At 39.7% G+C, this 18,864-nt stretch overlaps 2 protein-coding genes across 2 annotated transcripts in view; one reads left to right on the top strand and one right to left on the bottom strand.

Annotated features, from left to right (window-relative positions):
• acsl2 (acyl-CoA synthetase long chain family member 2) overlaps positions 1-12,085 on the top strand; it is a 34,107-nt gene extending 22,022 nt beyond the window's left edge. The window contains exons 12-21 of the mRNA XM_079638425.1: positions 908-1,042; positions 1,135-1,269; positions 1,350-1,445; positions 1,862-1,934; positions 5,973-6,061; positions 6,301-6,417; positions 7,152-7,295; positions 7,384-7,485; positions 7,974-8,045; positions 10,823-12,085. Of these exons, the coding sequence (XP_079494551.1) occupies positions 908-1,042; positions 1,135-1,269; positions 1,350-1,445; positions 1,862-1,934; positions 5,973-6,061; positions 6,301-6,417; positions 7,152-7,295; positions 7,384-7,485; positions 7,974-8,045; positions 10,823-10,963 (1,104 nt within the window). The 3' untranslated portion in view covers positions 10,964-12,085. The remainder of the gene's footprint in view (positions 1-907; positions 1,043-1,134; positions 1,270-1,349; positions 1,446-1,861; positions 1,935-5,972; positions 6,062-6,300; positions 6,418-7,151; positions 7,296-7,383; positions 7,486-7,973; positions 8,046-10,822) is intronic.
• An 801-nt stretch (positions 12,086-12,886) lies between these two features.
• The window catches only part of bin3 (bridging integrator 3), a 57,716-nt gene continuing 51,738 nt past the window's right edge, over positions 12,887-18,864 (bottom strand). The window contains 1 exon segment of the mRNA XM_079638428.1: positions 12,887-14,147. Within this exon segment, the coding sequence (XP_079494554.1) occupies positions 14,001-14,147 (147 nt within the window). The 3' untranslated portion in view covers positions 12,887-14,000.

Below are 18,864 nucleotides of genomic sequence, written 5' to 3'. Positions count from 1 at the left end.
TTTCTATTGTAATATTTTGAAATGTAATTTATTCCTGTGATCAAAGCTGAATTTTCAGCATCATTACTCCAGTCTTCAGTGTCACATGATCCTTCAGAAATCAGTATAATATGATGATTTGCTGCTCAGTTATCAATTATTATTGTTGATCAATTATTAATTACAGTTGTTTAATATATTATTAATGCTGAAACAGTTTTTCTGCTTAATACATTAGTGGAAAAAGTGGTTAAAAAAATTCTGGATTATTTGATGATCAGAAAATTCAAAAGAAAAGCATTTATTTTAAATAGAAATCTCTTTTAACAGTATCAATATTTACTGTCACTTTAGATCAACTAAAAGCATCATTGCTGAATAGCAAGTATTCAATTTATATCTTTTCTTTTGTTTAAATCTTACTTTTGGAGTAATTACCGGTACTCCAATTCTTTACTTGGAGAATTTGACTTCACAATTTGAAGCAGCAACTGTTTTTAACATTGATAATAATCATAAATGTTTCTTGAGCAGCAAACCATCATATTAGAATGATTTCTGAAGGATCATGTGACACTGAAGACTGGAGTAATGATGCTGAAAATTCAGCTTTGCATAATTTATTTTAAATTGTAATAATATTTTACTATATTATTGTTTTTACTGTATCTGTGGTCAAATACATGCAACAAAATCTTAACTATTCTAAACTTTAGACCATTAGTGTATAAATGAACATTAAACCAGATTTATAGATGCTGTTCGTTTTATTTAATAAAACCTATTGTATACATTTATGTTAATGAATTGCCTATGATTTCATCTTGACTTTAATTTAATACAAAGAGCAATCTGTCCAGCTTCCTGTTCTTTTACACTGCTGTGTTCTTGTTCTCTACTTCACCGTGTCTCTTTCTCTGCCGGTCAGGTGTCGATGTTTTGTCACGGAGCAAGGGTTGGATTTTACCAGGGTGACATCGCTCTGCTGATGGATGACATAAAGACCCTGAAGCCCACCTTCTTCCCCGTCGTCCCTCGATTACTCAACCGCATCTATGATAAAGTGTGTTTGCACAGCAGTGTGGAGCTCTTGGACACAAGTGGAGAATAATCACTCACTTTGAGCTGTGTGTGTGTGTGTGTGTGTGTGTGTAGATCCTGGGCTCGGTCACGTCTCCGTTGAAAAGAGTCATTCTTCATTACGCCGTGAGGAGGAAACAGGCAGAACTCAGTAGTGGAGTCGTGAGGAACAACAGCCTGTGGGACCGACTGATCTTCAATAAGATACAGGTATATGGAAAAGAGATCGGAGCGCCCCTATGTGGATATATAATGTGTTTATATTTGTGACGTCTCTCTCCTCATTGTAGGCCAGTCTGGGTGGAAACCTGCGGTTCATCCTCACTGCATCTGCACCAATCTCTCCAACCATCCTCTCCTTCCTCAGGGCCACCCTCGGCTGTCTGGTGAGAGTCCGCACTTAAAGGATTAGTTCACTTCAAAATGAAAACTCTGTCATCATTACTCACCCTCAAGTTGTTTCAAACCTGTATGAATTTCTTTCTTCTGCTGAACACAAAGGAAGATATTTTGAATAATGTCAGTAACCAAACAGTTAACTGGTCCCATTGACTGCCATAGTATTTTTTTTTTCCTACTATGGAAGTCAATGGGACCAGTTTGGTAAAACTAATAAAAATGACTAAAACCTTATCTAAAATTAAAATTAAAACTGAAAATATAAAGTGAAAATTAATGAATAATAATAAATACTATAATAGTATTTGAATAATACTAAAATTAGTGTTCTGATTATGTGTACATGGGATATTATCGTCATTATTGTCATGATATTGACAGGGTTTGTTTAATATAATTCCAGATTTTTGAGGGGTATGGGCAGACGGAGTGCACCGCTGGATGCACCTTTTCCATGCCGGGGGACTGGAGTGCAGGTTTGTGTTGTGATTTCTTATTGAAACATGCAGCAGAGTGAGGTCACGTGATGTACCTCTCACAATACAACTTTAACATAGTAGGATGTCCTGCTACTTTATCCTCTACAGTAAAAGACCTGGGTGTCATACTAGACTGCGACCTGTCTTTTAAAAATCATATTTCATATGTTACAAAAACGGCATTTTTCCACCTTAGAAACATTGCTAAGCTACGTAATATGCTATCAGTTTTTGATGCAGAAAAGTTAGTTCATGCATTCATGACCTCGAGACTAGATTACTGTAATGCTCTATTAGCTGGTTGTCCTGCATCCTCAATAAACAAGCTACAGTTAGTCCAAAATGCAGCCGCTAGAGTTCTTACCAGATCAAGAAAATATGATCATATAACACCGATCTTATCATCTCTACACTGGTTACCTATAAAGTTCCGTATTAATTATAAGGTATTGTTACTGACTTATAAAGCCCTAAACGGCTTAGCTGCAGTCTATTTAACGGATCTTCTATCGCCCTATAATCCATCGCGCTCTTTAAGATCGCTAAATTCAAGGCTTTTGGTTATACCTAGGATATCTAAGTCCACCAAAGGAGGGAGAGCATTCTCACATTTAGCTCCAAAACTCTGGAATAGCCTTCCTGATACTGTTCGTTGCTCAGACTCGCTCTCCCAGTTCAAAACTAGATTAAAGACGCATCTCTTTAACCAGGCATTCATATAAATGTTTTAATCTTACAGTTAAATCCGGCCTCTAGTTCATAACCGCCAGAGGAGAACTGGCCCCCGACTGAGCCTGGGTTCTCCCAAGGTTTTTTTTTTCTCCATTAGGTCACCATTAGGTCACCTGATGGAGTTTTAGGTCACCATTAGGTCACCTGATGGAGTTTTAGGTCACCATTAGGTCACCTGATGGAGTTTTAGGTCACCATTGGGTCACCTGATGGAGTTTTAGGTCACCATTGGGTCACCTGATGGAGTTTTAGGTCACCATTAGGTCACCTGATGGAGTTTTAGGTCACCATTAGGTCACCTGATGGAGTTTTAGGTCACCATTGGGTCACCTGATGGAGTTTTAGGTCACCATTAGGTCACCTGATGGAGTTTTAGGTCACCATTAGGTCACCTGATGGAGTTTTAGGTCACCATTGGGTCACCTGATGGAGTTTTAGGTCACCATTAGGTCACCTGATGGAGTTTTAGGTCACCATTGGGTCACCTGATGGAGTTTTAGGTCACCATTAGGTCACCTGATGGAGTTTTAGGTCACCATTAGGTCACCTGATGGAGTTTTAGGTCACCATTGGGTCACCTGATGGAGTTTCAGGTCACCATTAGGTCACCTGATGGAGTTTTAGGTCACCATTAGGTCACCTGATGGAGTTTTAGGTCACCATTAGGTCACCTGATGGAGTTTTAGGTCACCATTGGGTCACCTGATGGAGTTTTAGGTCACCATTGGGTCACCTGATGGAGTTTTTCGTTTCCTTGCCACTGTTGCCTTTGGCTTGCTCAGTTGGGGATATTCAATTTAATGAATCAATCAATATTACTATTGATTAGCATTACCAAACATGGACGTTTTATTATTATTTTAATTTAATACTGTGAAGCAGCTTTGATACAATCTGTATTGTGAAAAGCGCTATACAAATATTCTTGACTTGACTATTGCGATTCGATTCTGCGATATATTGCGATTCATGTCTCCCATATTATTCAAAGGCATTACAAAAAATGAGGGAAATAAGACTGCCCAACTCACTTCAAATGTCACATTTAATTCTGTGAACATTATCTTATTCACATTAACTGAAGTGCAAAACCTTTGTCCTTGAACATTCAGGACACAGGAGCTTATTACAGGACAGGACGTAATTATTCTCTGAATAAGAGACCTCTCACATGAATGGTGAGCTCCCAGCACATAACTTACAATTATTTAAATACAATAGAGTAACATAAAGCAGACATAATCGAGTAACATAAACATGAGAATAATCATATAAATGATGTCAAGGTCTTTACTATTCGCTTTTTGATGTAAACTGAAATTTTGCCACACTTTCGATTTGAAAGAAGACGGAGCGTCGCGTACAACCGGTTGCGATGGTGAAGCCATTTTAATTTAAATTTGCTGTTGAATGCACAACAACGAAGCATCGCTACAAGCGCCACTTTGTGGATGCAATGCGTAAATGTAAATCCTCAGAGTAAACTCCAAGAAAACCAATGGAGAAAACCCGAAAGTAAAACAGATCATTTAAATATTGCAATACTTTGCGCTACTGTATCGATATAATTGCGTGCGCAAAACATCGCAATACTGAACAGAATCGATTTCTTCCCCCACCACTACTTACGGCCCTGGATGCCGTCCTGGTGGACACTCCTGTTCAACATCACATGGGAATCAGGGACAGCACCTGGCCATCGGCAGACGGCTGTGCTGGTTCCCTTTTTTTAAAATGGGTGACGGGAGGATGTGTTCGAACTATCAGGGGATCATGTTTCTCAGCCTACCTGGGAAAGCCTATACCAGAGTGCTGGAAAGGAGAATCCCGAACACAGATTACCGACTGGAAGCAGTAATGGCTGATACTGGTCACCGAAATAAATAATACTATTCTTAACAACAATGTATTTGAAGTATAAAAAATGAAGAGATAAGAAAGTTTCATGAATTGACTCTTTATTTATTGACAAGCAACATGTGCAACATAGGCTGTGTTTACACTTGGCATTAACATGTGATCACCATTAGCCAATCAGGAGACGGTGCGTTTACATTTGTTCATATTAAGTAGCCTCTGTATCTGGATAACCGATCGGATTTCTGTTTGCAGCACGACACCAAATTAAGAGTAAAGATTATACAAATTAAGCAATGTCCCAATTGCTTTCACTCACTCACTTTACTTTCCTGTGCAATCTCCAGTTTTTGCAAATCCTCTAAAAGTGACAACTTTAACATGCTATATAAAAATATCTGTGGGGTATTTTGTGCTAAAACTTCACACACACACACACTCTGGGGACATCAGAGATTCATTTTACATCTTGTGAAAAGGGCATTATACCCCTCCTTTAAGTAGGCTCTATGCAGACATTGCAAATGTATTGTGCTTATCAGACACGTGGTAGAACTGAAAGACTGGTGAATGTAATGAAGCAAGTCTAGCTGTGCATAGAAAAATTGTGTCACGAGTTTTGCGTCATCTGATCGGCTCTTCTGATCAGCCTTTATAGAGACCACTGATCAAACTATATAAAGCTATCATCGGCCGATAAATATCGGTGCCTGATCATTCGTAGTGCCCTCAGAATCTGCCCAACTGTCAAACTAGAGGAGGAGGAACAATGCGATTTTCGTGCCAGGCTTGGAGCAGTTGACCAGGTTTCTACCCTGGCAAGGATCCTGGAGGGCGCATGGGAGTTTGCCTATCTAGTCTACATGTGTTTTGTGGACTTGGAGAAGGCTTACGACCGTGTTCCCTGATATGTCTTGTGGGGGGCATTACAGGAGAATGGGGTACCAGGGCCACTCATGTGTGCCATTCAGTCAAGTCACAGTTATTTATATAGTGCTTTTTACAATACAGATAGTTTCAAAGCAGCTTTACAGAGATAACAGGAAGCAAATAATGCAACAAAGTTTGTTTCAAGAAGAAAATAAAACCTGTGGGTGATCCACAGCCACCCGGAGAAGCGGAGGAGAATGGATGGATGGATGGATGTTATCTAATTTAATATATTTAAAAATATTTTATCATTTATTCCTGTCTTGGCAAAGCTGAATTTTTAGCATCATTACTCCAGTCTTGACATGATTCCTTCGCAAATAAAAAGTTCAAAAGAACAGGATTTATTTGAATTAGAAATCTTTTGTAACTTTATAGATGCCTTTATTTTTTTCACATGATCAATTTGATGCAAACCTTTGAACAGTATCTGTGTATTAGCTGACAGTATCTGTGTGTTAGCTGACCGTGTCCGGTGTGTTCGGCCCGGGCTGACACCAGTGTGATGTGTTTCAGGTCATGTCGGCGCTCCTTTACCCTGCGCTATGGTGAAGTTGACCGACATCCCCGACATGAACTACTATGCCAAGAATGGAGAAGGAGAGGTCAGTATCTTGCTCACAGTGAGAAATTAACCCACCAGCCAATGTGGACACTTGTTCGGCAGTTGTGGGTAATTTGGCCAGAAATTGTGGCAAGTGACTTGTAACGCGCCATTCACAATGCCGTTGCTTAGTAACAACAACAACACTGTGTGAGGTCTTCTGGGAACACTTTTGACTCAAATGTTAATTGAAACAAATGTATTATCTGTTGAATACGGTGTTATACATGCACGTGTCAGATCTGTATCCGGGGTCCCAGTGTCTTCCGGGGGTATCTGAAGGATGAAGAGAGGACGGGAGAGACTCTGGGCGCTGACGGCTGGCTTCACACCGGAGACGTGGGACAGTGGCTGCCGGTGAGACGTCTTCCTCCAGAAGGATCGCACACTTTAAACTGGATTTATCGCGACTTCAGATTACTTTATAGTCCATCCAGGAAAATCAAGCAATCTCCACATTATCAGCCATTATTATTCAAACATTATAACAAAACACGTCTATTAAACAAATTGCCTACCCTACCTTTCAACTACTATATGTGATACTGTATATTGAGGCGAATATTTGCTAGTCTCCATGATGCCTGGTTTCACCAGTAGATTTAAATAATGACATTATTTTAGTGGATATGGACTTTTGAAATATTGCTAGTGAGTGCACAACACACTAAACAACATTACAACAATAGACAATGATATACCGGTAATTGTTAAATTGTAAAAACATGACTTCATATTTTAAAATGTCAGTGTGAAATCTATTGTGTCTAAATCTACTGTATTTCCAGTAGAGTTCTGGTGTCACCGTTGCTTTGTGCATGGGGAACCATAACCACTATTTTAGTAATTAATTATGCACAAAAGTATTTTGAGATAATTGTACTCTTACTGTCACTAATTATATAAGTATATCATGATTATTGGTGGCTTTTCAGTACAAAACTGAAAAAATACCACCAATATATGCAGCAAATTCAGTCATTTTAGGCTGTAAAAACAAAAAAAAGCTGTTTGTATGCAGTATATATTTTCCTTGTAAGAGTTCTGAATTGTTTCTAGTGTTCTGAATGAAAACCTGTGTGATCTTTCAGAATGGCACTTTGCGCATTGTGGACAGGAAGAAGAACATCTTTAAGCTGTCCCAGGGCGAGTACATCGCTCCCGAGAAGCTCGAGAACGTCTACACTCGCTGTGTTCCTGTTCTGCAGGTCTTCGTGCACGGAGACAGTCTAGAAGTAAGCATGCATGCATAGAAGTACAACTTTACTTTTCTGTTTTCAGCGCAGTGAAACTGACGGCGTCCTCGTCCTTCTCTGTTTGTAGTCTTATCTTGTAGGAGTTGTAGTTCCAGACCCGGAGGTGTTTGTCGACTGGGCCAAAGAAAGAGGGATAGTCGGATCATATGAAGAGCTTTGTCAAAATCCTGTGAGCTTTAATGCCATATACATATACACTACACATGCACATTTAACTCATTTCTGGGGACCAATTTGTCCCAAACTATATTAACTCTTTCCCCGCCATTGATGGAACTTTCCGGTAATCCATATTTTCACTGTTATACGGTAGGGGGCGCTATTACACATCTCCTGAAAGAGAACTGCATCTCAGAAATGAAAGCATTGCTGACGCACGTTAGATCTCGTGATCATCAAACATTAAACGGCATATAAATCAAAACTGCCTAATGTTACTGAATGAATGTCGACCCAGGACGAGCTGCAGGACTGTGAAGCTTTAGGGGTGTTGAATTTTTGTGAAAATTATTACAAAATGCTGGTGGGGAAAGAGTTAAACATGCCGTAGCACCTAACACTTGTGCACACTGCAATTTCTCAACTTAGCACGAGATATCAATAGTTTTAAAGTGCTAAACACGCTCATGCGGTCTCTTCATCCCGTTTGAATGCTAGGATGTGAAGAAAGCCGTGCTGGAGGACATGACGGCCGTGGGGAAGGAGGCTGGACTCAAGTCATTTGAGCAGGTAGACCCTCAGAGGAGCATTCTGGGTGATTTACAGAAATCGAAGCACCAACTGGTGTGAGGTCATTTTGAACAAAAATCAGGCCAAAATCGAAATTCGTTTAGAGTCTGGAACAACTTTCTATAAAAGTTCACTCCGGCTGGTAAACGTCTTCAAACTACCGCTAGTCTGTGGTGATGATGTAATAGGTTGGTGTGGCTCTGAGGCTCCGCCTTCTCCGGTTCAGTCCGTCGGACGCGAGTAAAAACACAAGCACACTAGAGAGCTGCTTTATAGTTGGAAATGAAGAGAAACTGACACTGGTTTTTATTTTTTATTTTTTTATACTGTAAAGCTGCTGCTTTATAGCAATCTAGTGATTTATTATAAATAAATGTTAGAACTTGATTGGAGTGCCGAATTGCAGAGCTTGTGCAAACACATCCACATTAACACCGCTGTGATTTTTTGTTCCAGTCTTAACATGCGTCAGATTATGTCAATAGAAATATGATTTATCCGTCAGTTTGGGAACACACCTACAAAGGACTGCCAGCAAAAATGTGCAGCTCGTGTGTTGGTTACAGCACTTACAATTTTTTATTTTTTTTTTATTGTTACTGCTGTTGTAAAGTTGTCAAGCTCAGACTGAATGTCAGTTCTGCATTACCAGTGTGATTTCTGTTGGTGGCGCTGCCTCCATGTTCTTACACAGGGCTCGGACAATTATTGCTGGATCTCATTTTTGAAAGAAATGAAAATCAAATAAAACCATTTTTTGAATGATTTTCCACCAGTGGTTCTTAGGCAAACTTTCAAGGGGTCTTCAAGAATGATTTAAATAAGACAAAACGAGCATTAAAATAACTAAGAATCAATATATTTCTTATTTTAATTCATCCCGCTACAACATTTTATTCCCCCTTTAAAAACTAGGCTACTTTATATATTAAGGTTTATTGAATGTGATTTCTAGACCTGGAAAAGTCATATAGATTAAGAAAATGCTACAAATCTGTTTAAAATGTATATACATGTTTTAGTAATGCCTATTTCTAAAATATTTTATTAGGTAGAAATTGAGTAAAAAATAAAATTCTGTCATCCGATATTCACCCTCATTGTTAAACACACTTTCATTCATCTTCAGGACACAAATGAAGATATTTTTGAAGATTTCCGTCCAAAAACTCACCAAAACATCAATGCTTCAAAACGTTCAGAAGAATCCGTTTGAATTGAGCAGTTTAATCCAAGTTTTCTGGAGAGACACAATCACTTTATATGCTGAACAGATTTCATTTAGATTTAACCTTTAAATATACAAAAGTGACGTCAATCATTATTACATGCGTGGGTCTAGTGGATTATCACTGCCGCAACCGTTTAAAACTGTCCTGATATTTCAATGACAAAAGAATAATAAAAAAACATTTCATTAACTTTTGGAATCTGGAAGCGTTCAATTTGAGCAGATGTTTTAATACCATTGTCATCCATCATTTCCCAGTTCATTCAGCATCTGGCTCATATTCTCCACACTATAGTTTTCTGTATTTTGATCTCTGGCAGCTTCTTCACCAGATCCACCATCAGACGGTGAGACTGATATTAGATTGCGTTCAGTAAATCACTGAGCCATTTCAAGGTTTGCTGATTATGTTTGTGGTAACTATGAGAGAAACACTAGAGACCCTATAGCCTACACTTTTTGCAAATAATGAATTAGAAAACCGACATAAAATCATTGATCAACGCACAAACATGGCCACGTATGGGTGAGCTTCTGCTTACCATATTTGATGCTTTGACGTGTAAGAACAAAAGCACATTTGAGCTAGTGAGGTTTGTTCTTGTGTATTGAGCAAGTAGGGATGAGTAGAATTTTCATTTTTGGTTGAACTTTCCCTTTAATCCTTATCCAGTAATTAAACTATTAAAGGAACACTCATTTTCCAACCCATAGAGTTAAACAGTTTTACCGTTTTCGGATCCATTCAGCCGATCTCCGTGTCTGGCGGTAGCACTTTTAGCATAGATCATTGAATCTGATTAGACCGTTAGCATCTCTCTCAAAAAAATTACTAAAGAGTTTCGATAATTTTCCTATTTAAACCTTGACTCTCCAATAGTTACATCGTGTACTAAGACCGACAGAAAATGAAAAGTTGCGATTTTCTAGGCCGATATGACTAGGAACTATACTCTCATTCCCGCGTAATAATCAAAGAACTGTTGCTGTACGAGCAGCGCAATGATATTACAAACTTAGTGCCGGTCACGTTGGAAGTTACCGAGCTGGGGACTATTTTCAGGCGCTGTGTAATATATCATTGCGCTGCTGGTACGGCAGCAGTTCCTTGATTATTACGCGGGAATGAGAGTATAGTTCCTAGTCATATCGGCCTAGAAAATCACAACTTTTTATTTTCTGTCAGTCTTAGTTCACGATGTAACTACAGAAGAGTCAAGTTTTAAATAGGAAAAATATCGTAACTCTTTGGTCATTTTTTTGAGAGAGATGCTAACGGTCTAATCAGATTCATTGATCTATGCTAAGCTATGCTAAAAGTGCTACCGCCAGACCCGGAGATCGGCTGAATGGATTCGAAAACGGTAAAACTTTAACTCTAGGGGAGTTGGAAAATGAGCCTATTTCCAAAAGTGGAGTGTTCCTGTAAGGATTAGTCCTAGGGACAGTAGAGGACCTTGACGTCCAAAAGGTTTGAGAACCACCGTTTTATCAGAGTTTTTTATGAGATTCTGTTTGAGCTGTTCCCTCTCCTTCTCTCTCTCAGGTGAAGGACTTATATTTGCACCCTGAGATGTTTAGCGTGTCGAACGGCCTCCTGACGCCGACCCTGAAGAGCAAGCGTGTGGATCTACGACGACTCTTCAGTGAGCAGATCGCACAGATGTACAGTAAATCCTCCATATAGACCACACAGTCCAGCACACACTCTCAGTTATCAAGACATCTCCTCTAAAACATGTCAACTAACCTGCTAAACAAGGGTGATGCTACTGACAGGAAACCGTTCTCAATAATTTATGATAAAGACTTCACATTTTTCTCATTTAGTGATCTAGATTGAGTTTTAGAGACAGACACTCTTCATACTAACACATAGATCAGGAACGCTGGGATGCATTTGACAAGATTTGGGAACATATTGGAAAGAATAGCTTTTCAGTCAGTTTTATAGATATTTTCCATCTTTGTAATTATGAGCACCTCTAAAGAACAATCTGTATGAATGTTGATGCTTCGCTTCATTTGTTGTGTTGACAGATGACGTCTGTAAATGAGTATTTTCAACTGTAAATGTTTGACTAATTGCAGCTGATAGAGCTGTACTGTTTTACTTGCTTTTATTGACAGAAGAATAAAGACAATGAATTATTACAATTTCCTTACTGACAGTGTCTATAAAAACTGGTTGATTGAGTCGAGTGATGTTTGAATCCCTGAGTTCTGATTGGTTCATAGAGACGTCACTCAAGTACTTTGGTGAAAGGCATTAGGATGTTGATCAGGGGCCTCATTTATAACCGTTGCGTAGGCACAAAACAGGCCCTTCACTGCCGACGCATAAGTTATTTATAAAAACCAACTTGACGGGAAAATGTGCGCACCTGCACGCAAACTCTGACCCATGCGTCCGAACGTTTTGGAGACGGAGCAGTTTGGCGTCATCGATGGTGAGCTGGAGTTAAATATCTTTTTGGTCACTTTTAGACTGAAAATCTAAAGAAAATTATACAGAAAGATAATACAAATTTAATTTCACTCACTAAGCCTATCACTTGAAGCAAATATCCAGATCTTAAATGTCCGCGCCAGCGAGCGCGTTGGGCCGTTTAGTGAACTGACGCATGGCTTATCTAACGGTAGATGAAGTAAAACTGTAAATCTTCATTATGAGTCCTAATCATAAATACTGTGCATGTTCACAATAACAGTTTAAATAAAAATATGATTGAAACTTGTTTTATTTCTGATATAAACATTTAGATGCCATTCTCATTAATGAAGTTAAACTACATGAAATTTACTGATTAAAAAAAAAAAAATTCAATAAATCTATAAATATTTGTTGTGGATGTGATGCTTTTGAACCCTTTTCCTTTGGCATGCTGTGTTTTAATGTTTTAACTACAGAGATAATTGTTTATCATGATAATAGCAGATTGTGCAAATATAATGCACAACAAGGTCTGTCTGTTTCCATTAGAAATATAAATCAATTAAAAATACTATTAGGCCAGTGGAAAAGATTGAGAATTTGATTTATTTATTCAAAAACAAGGCAAGGATAGGCTACTAAATGGTTTTTATTAATGTAATGTGATGGCACATCCGTATTTCATATTTTCCTCATGTCTTGTACCGTTAAACATGTTATCACGTGGATGAATAACCATATGCAAATGATATGCAGATGAGGATATGCATAGTAAAACTAGGCGTTGTAAGCTCCATATGTGGTTATTTCGGGGAGGAGACGCATGTGCGCACAATCTTCCGCTGAGTGGGATTTATAAAGTGAGTTCTGCGCAGGTTCTGGCGTACGCACGGTTTTATAAGTCTGAATATTTTTTTGCGCACGCCATTTTTGGCTTTCGGTCGCACGTACACTTTTTAGTAAGGATCCTATGCACTGTTTTATAAATGAGACCCCTGGTGTTTACAAACTGGTTCAATCCCAATCCATGTGTTCAAACCCAGATCCCTCCAATGTGTACTGACATCCCTTTGGATGAACAAGACTCAAATAGTAAGCTAAAGGTGTCCATTCAAAATAAAATGAAGTTTTAAAGTCTTCACCTTGACCTGGTAAAGCTATAAACACACCAGACAGTGGACGTCCAAAACCAGTTTACTGTAAGGATGTATGACAACTAAACAACAGCAAACACATTCTGTTTAAAGAACAACACTTGAATTTGAGAAATGAAAAGAAGAAATATGCACATTTTGAAAATATAAGGCTATGGTCCGGAGTTTTAGAGAACATGATTTGGGTTATTTCAAAAGCAAAGCGGGAATGTAGTAACATGCAGTACCTTTTAATTTATTTGTTAGATGTTTTATCCAAAATTAACATTTTACATTACATTTTAACCCTGGGACTGGAACCCATGACCATGGTGAGCAACATCACCTCTGTGAAGGCACATTTAATAATCCAATTATCTGTATATCATTTTCAATAGCATTCAAATATTAACGTCAAAACAAACCAATATTTTTCAATTTTTATATAATCAAAGCTTTTACAGTTTAAAAAAATACTTCATTATATATTGATTGTCAGTATGTGAATTAAATAATTGGCCCTGAAACTATTGGCAACTTTTCCACACAGAACATTATGAATTATGGCTGTAAGACTATTGGGAAATAGAACAAAAAATAACATAGACAAAACGGTCTTTCCTTCATTAGCAAATACAGTGAGCACAAACACATCAGTCACAGACAGAAGAGATGCTTCAGAAGTGTCAGTAGAGGGAGGCAGAGGATCATGTGAAAGTTGCTACATGATTTCTGACAGTTGCACTGTAACATTTTTCCAAGATAACCACCGGCATATCAGTCATCAACAGTTAATATAAATGCTGATTCCAGAGTTGCACTATATTGTAAAGATGCTTTAAAAAAATGCATACGTAGTGTGTGAACTCTACAAACAATTCCTATAGAAAACTAAGCTTTAGCTTATTAGAATTTAAATATTAATTTGGCCTCTGGTGGATGGAAAATCTGAAAGATAAACATGGAAATGACCAGTTAGAACTTCAATGATCAATCGTTGGTCAGTTGTGGAGACTAAAGGCAAAAATAAACTGACAAAACAAAACATTTAGGAAAGTTTGCTGATGGCTTCATCTGTCAACAAAATCTCCAAATAAGACTTCATTATCAATAAAAAGTAACACACAGAAAAAGAAAGAAATGTTGACGTGACGGTCTCAGTCGTCGGCCACGATGGACAGCGCTCGCAGCTCGTTGAGTTTGGCCTCGTTCTCTAGTTTTCTCTGGTCATCGGTCAGCCCGCCCTGGTCGATCTGATCCGTCAGTTCAGTGAAGATCTTGTGCATCTCTGTAAAATAGGCCACCTGGGAGAAAACAGAGACGGAGAGGTCAAGTACAACACACACATTCCCAATTTCACTTTTTTTTTTTGATCACTCGTGTCAAACAGGAGTTTTTTGTTTGTTTTTACCCGGGAATTTCTGATTTGAGTGTTCAGAAATCACAGTAACAAATGTTGATCTGGAACAAAGTGATTCTCTATGAACCGGTTTATTTTCACTTATACATTATAAAGGTGCATAAGCCTTTTAATTGGTCATTTTTATGTATTTTATTATTCTCATGCAGTCACAGGGAATGATGGGAAAAGTAGCTTTGTCGTACAAGCCTGTCATCTCATAAATTAGCCAATTTAATAGAATTATCTGACAGTCTTTGTAACAAACCTTCAACAACAGTACACAATGTGTGATCAATACCACCTAGAATCTGACCGGATTCATGATGACACGCCCCTAACAGTCAAAGCCACGCCCCTTCAGATTGACACCCCCCCCTTTGAGTCGGGAAATCAGTCTCAATAAAACGCCCACGTTTTTCACGGATAATTACGACATAGTGATGCTAGAGACACAAGCCCTGTCCAAACTGCATATCTGAGGCCATTTCTAGGCTTAATTTGTGTTTGTAACTTTGTGCGAATCTAAATAAAGAACTTGGCTTTTTCAAACAAGGGATATTCTGCACTCCCGCTCATACAAGACAACCAAAAAGCATCCCGAGATTACGCTCATGGGTCTGTGGGTAGCAGGTGACCCTGATCTTCTGTGATCGGTGTGTGAGCGAGCGAGTGTCGGCTGAAAGCTTTCTTGACACGTCCCGCCCCTGCTCTTCCCCCGGCCCGTGAGTCAGGGGTCCCGCGAGAGACGCTTTGATGATTAATAGCCTTTAATCACATTACAAGAATCCAGGAGGAGTGGGCCGCCATTGAAAGCGCTGGGAAATACAGCTGCTCGGCTCTCAAACCTACACACAGCACATTTATTCAAGCTGCTTACTGTATGAGTGTTTAAAAAAAACATCCACGTCTACAATAGCCTTAAAACCCAGTGAGAAAACAAATTCTCAAGACAATACGAGTGGTGTTTGCCAGCGCAAAACTCGCCAGCATGATGCTACTGTATGTGATCTTCAGACCTGTGGTTGCCAGGGTGATCTGAATGCTTGATAGGTGTCTTACTAGCAAACCTCCAAGTCTTACATTTTTGGGGGGGAAATGTTTTAGTCCAAGAACAAACAAAAATTACAAAACAATGATTGTAATGATTGTAAATGGGGGCCAAAAGAGCATAACATTGGACCCCATTGACTTTCATTGTTTTGTAATTTTTATTCTTTTTCTGTACAAATTACAAAAGAAAGCACTTTTTTTTTTAAATACCTTTTTTTGAGTTCCGTCAATTATTCACATTTTAAATGACAATTTTTTTTCCCTTTAAAAGGATGGTTCGGAGTAAAATCAACCTAGGGTCCTTTGCACCATGACCTCGAGTCAAACCTCAAGCTTTTTTTCCCTTGGTCAAACATTATTAAAGTTAGAGCTTGTTTAGAGATATCAGCCGAATGGCTTAGTGGAAGCGCTAATGGATCCAAGGTTGTATCTTGTAAATTACCCCCCTAATAATGCCCGGAATGGTACCAAACTTCTACAGTAGCACAAATAGATTCTGTACTCATAAAACGAGGCATTTGAAAGTTTGTAAGTACATCAGTTATTTAAATAACACTTGCCTGATGGCTTATGCTAACGCTAACACGGACGAGGTCATAGTGCAAAGGACCCTAGGTTGATTTTACTCTGAACTATCCCTTTAAGAGTTTGTTACAATTATTGACCCTAAATCTGATGAGCAACAATAATAGCGATACTTCATTCAGCAATTCCACTGTGAATGTCACTGAAAAGCAGAGGCCATGAAAGCGGGAACGGGTCTTGTTAGCTGGTGATACGCAGCAGCATTTCGATTAATGAGTGTAACTCAACTCCACTGTTCACACAGGAGCCATTGAGTTCAGACACCCACGGATTGCAAAGACACTTTTGAGGGCTTTTGCAGGACAGATGTATAAATGCGGCACCAAACACTGTGATGAAGCACATCTCTTTTGAATAGATTGTGTAAACTGCCTCTGGGATTGCTCGAAATGACTTCAGACTCTAATCAAAGACTGGCCGTCAGTGGCGCTCTGTGATCTATGAGAGGCCAGTTCCTGCCCAGTGCTGAATGGAAGCGGATACTGGTCTGTCCTGTTTATGGTGGTCTCACCACATGAAGAGCGGAGAGGGGATCTGTTTGCCGTGCAGCACGTGGGGCTGGAAGGAAAACTAGTTCAGAGGAAAATCCGCCTTGGACCTGTCAGAGATCAATCAAAATGGCCAATGAATGATGCCGCCACACACAAGCTAAAGCGCAGGTACGGCAGCGTATTTATGTCTCGGCTTCAGACAGCACTCCCACAGACCGTTCATGAGCTGGAAGATACATGCTGCAAACAACAGCTTTCCCAAAACGACAAGCTCCAATCTGATTGGTTGTGGTTACGCCGCTTTAGGAGTCAAGGCGCAGGCGCCAGTTGTGAGAACTAAGTTTCAAGGATTTTAGTTTGTGCAGTTTTTGCCTTCGTAAGACTCAGTTTGCAGCAGTTAGTAGCAAGAAAACGTGACGTCCCCAATAACTTGGCTGCTTTGATTCTGAGATATATCCATTAAACAATCGGTACTTATTACTTGCAGATGGGAGGATATTCTGACCGCAAAGTCAACACACATTTCCAATCATCCCTTTGCTGCTGTATGTTTAACTATTTGTGGAGACAGCTGTGCCATGATTTGAACAAGATACCACACCAATCTATTATTGTGGTTTCGTCGATTTAAGATTTACCGCCCTTAAAAAAACAAATAAAAAAAATCTAATTGTGGTTGGTCGTTGAACATATCATTCCAGACAGGCCCTTCCTGTTGAAGCGGGTGATTCTTGACCAGAATAAGCTTCAAAGGGGATTAGTATTTATACTTCTGTCACACAGATTAATATATTCTAAACATGCATCTAATTAACTCATTAAACACATACACACACACAGTAAGAACATTTTATTATTAATTAAATTATTAATTGTAAGCCACCGATGTCCCAAACTGAGTCCGGCTAAACATTAAGCATCATGTCATCTCAGAATACTCAGTAACCATGGACCAATCAGCTCGAGGTTACCTACAGTATTGAGTGATAATAAGATGAGAAGGAAATCTGCTTTGGAATAGAAGTCCATTTGGAATAACTACTGCCTTTGTACAATTATCCATCCATCTCCACACCACTTTTCCTAGGTTGGAGGGATGCAAGAGCCTATACCTATAGCCTATATGCGTGTTGGGCCTGAAAAAAAAGACATTGGATTGATGGCCATTCATTGCATGGCTGAAGCCAAAAAGTCCACTAGGTAGCGCACATGTGCTGGATGGATACATCTGTGCTCACGGTCAATAAAGTATACTCCGTAGGCACTTGATTGTGCAACAGATGGAGCGGATCACGGAAAAATAAAGTAGTCACACACGCACACGCACACGCACACGCACACACACACGTCTAAAATTCACCTGACCTTCATCTCTTTGGATTGTGTGGGAAACCAGAGTTTCTGGGACTCAGCTAGGACTGAGTCGGGACTTGAACCTGCAACGTTCTTGCTGTGAGGAAACATTGCTACCCACAGTGCCCCTTTGTAAAACTGCTGATCCTGTCATTTTACCCGTGCAGTTAGTATCACAGGAATTACAGGTCAGTAGTATCAAACAATATCACATGCTTTAGCTGTATGATAGTTATCATTCTATTACAGCAATACAAATTTGGCCATCTTTGGCCAATGTATTGGGTCTCAAGCTTCTTTAGCATCTCGCTACATGCATTATGTTCTAAAGATGTCAAATTCAACTTTTAAAAGCTTTCTTGAGATCCTTGCATCTTCTATCACTCCAATGTCTAGCTCCTCAACCCTGCTCCTGGAGAGGGACCTTCCTCTAGACTTCAGTTCCAACTCTGCTCCAACACACTTACTGTAATTTTCAAGTGTTCCTGAATGCCTTGATTAGCTTCTTCAGGAGTGTTGTATTGGAGTTGAGCTAAACTCTACAGGATGGTGGCTCTCCAGGAACAGGGTTGGCTATCCCTGGTATGGTGGCTCTCCAGGAACAGGATTGGCTATCCCTGGTATGGTGGCTCTCCAGGAACAGGATTGGCTTTCCCTGGTATGGTGGCTCTCCAGGAACAGGATTGGCTTTCCCTGGTATGGTGGCTCTCCAGGAACAGGGTTGGCTATCCCTGGTGTGGTGGCTCTCCAGGAACAGGGTTGGCTATCCCTGGTATGGTGGCTCTCCAGGAACAGGATTGGCTATCCCTGGTATGGTGGCTCTCCAGGAACAGGGTTGGCTATCCCTGGTATGGTGGCTCTCCAGGAACAGGATTGGCTATCCCTGGTATGGTGGCTCTCCATGAACAGGGTTGGCTATCCCTGGTATGGTGGCTCTCCAGGAACAGGGTTGGCTATCCCTGGTATGGTGGCTCTCCAGGAACAGGGTTGGCTATCCCTGGTATGGTGGCTCTCCATGAACAGGGTTGGCTATCCCTGGTATGGTGGCTCTCCAGGAACAGGGTTGGCTATCCCTGGTCTAACGCTCAGCGGGGAGCAAACTTTTGCTTAATGAAGACACAGTATACGTACTGTTAAATA

This window comes from Phoxinus phoxinus (assembly GCF_949152265.1).
Source record: "Phoxinus phoxinus genome assembly, chromosome: 15".
NCBI classification, from domain to species: domain Eukaryota; kingdom Metazoa; phylum Chordata; class Actinopteri; order Cypriniformes; family Leuciscidae; genus Phoxinus; species Phoxinus phoxinus.
This window is presented reverse-complemented; position numbering and strand designations above follow the sequence as displayed.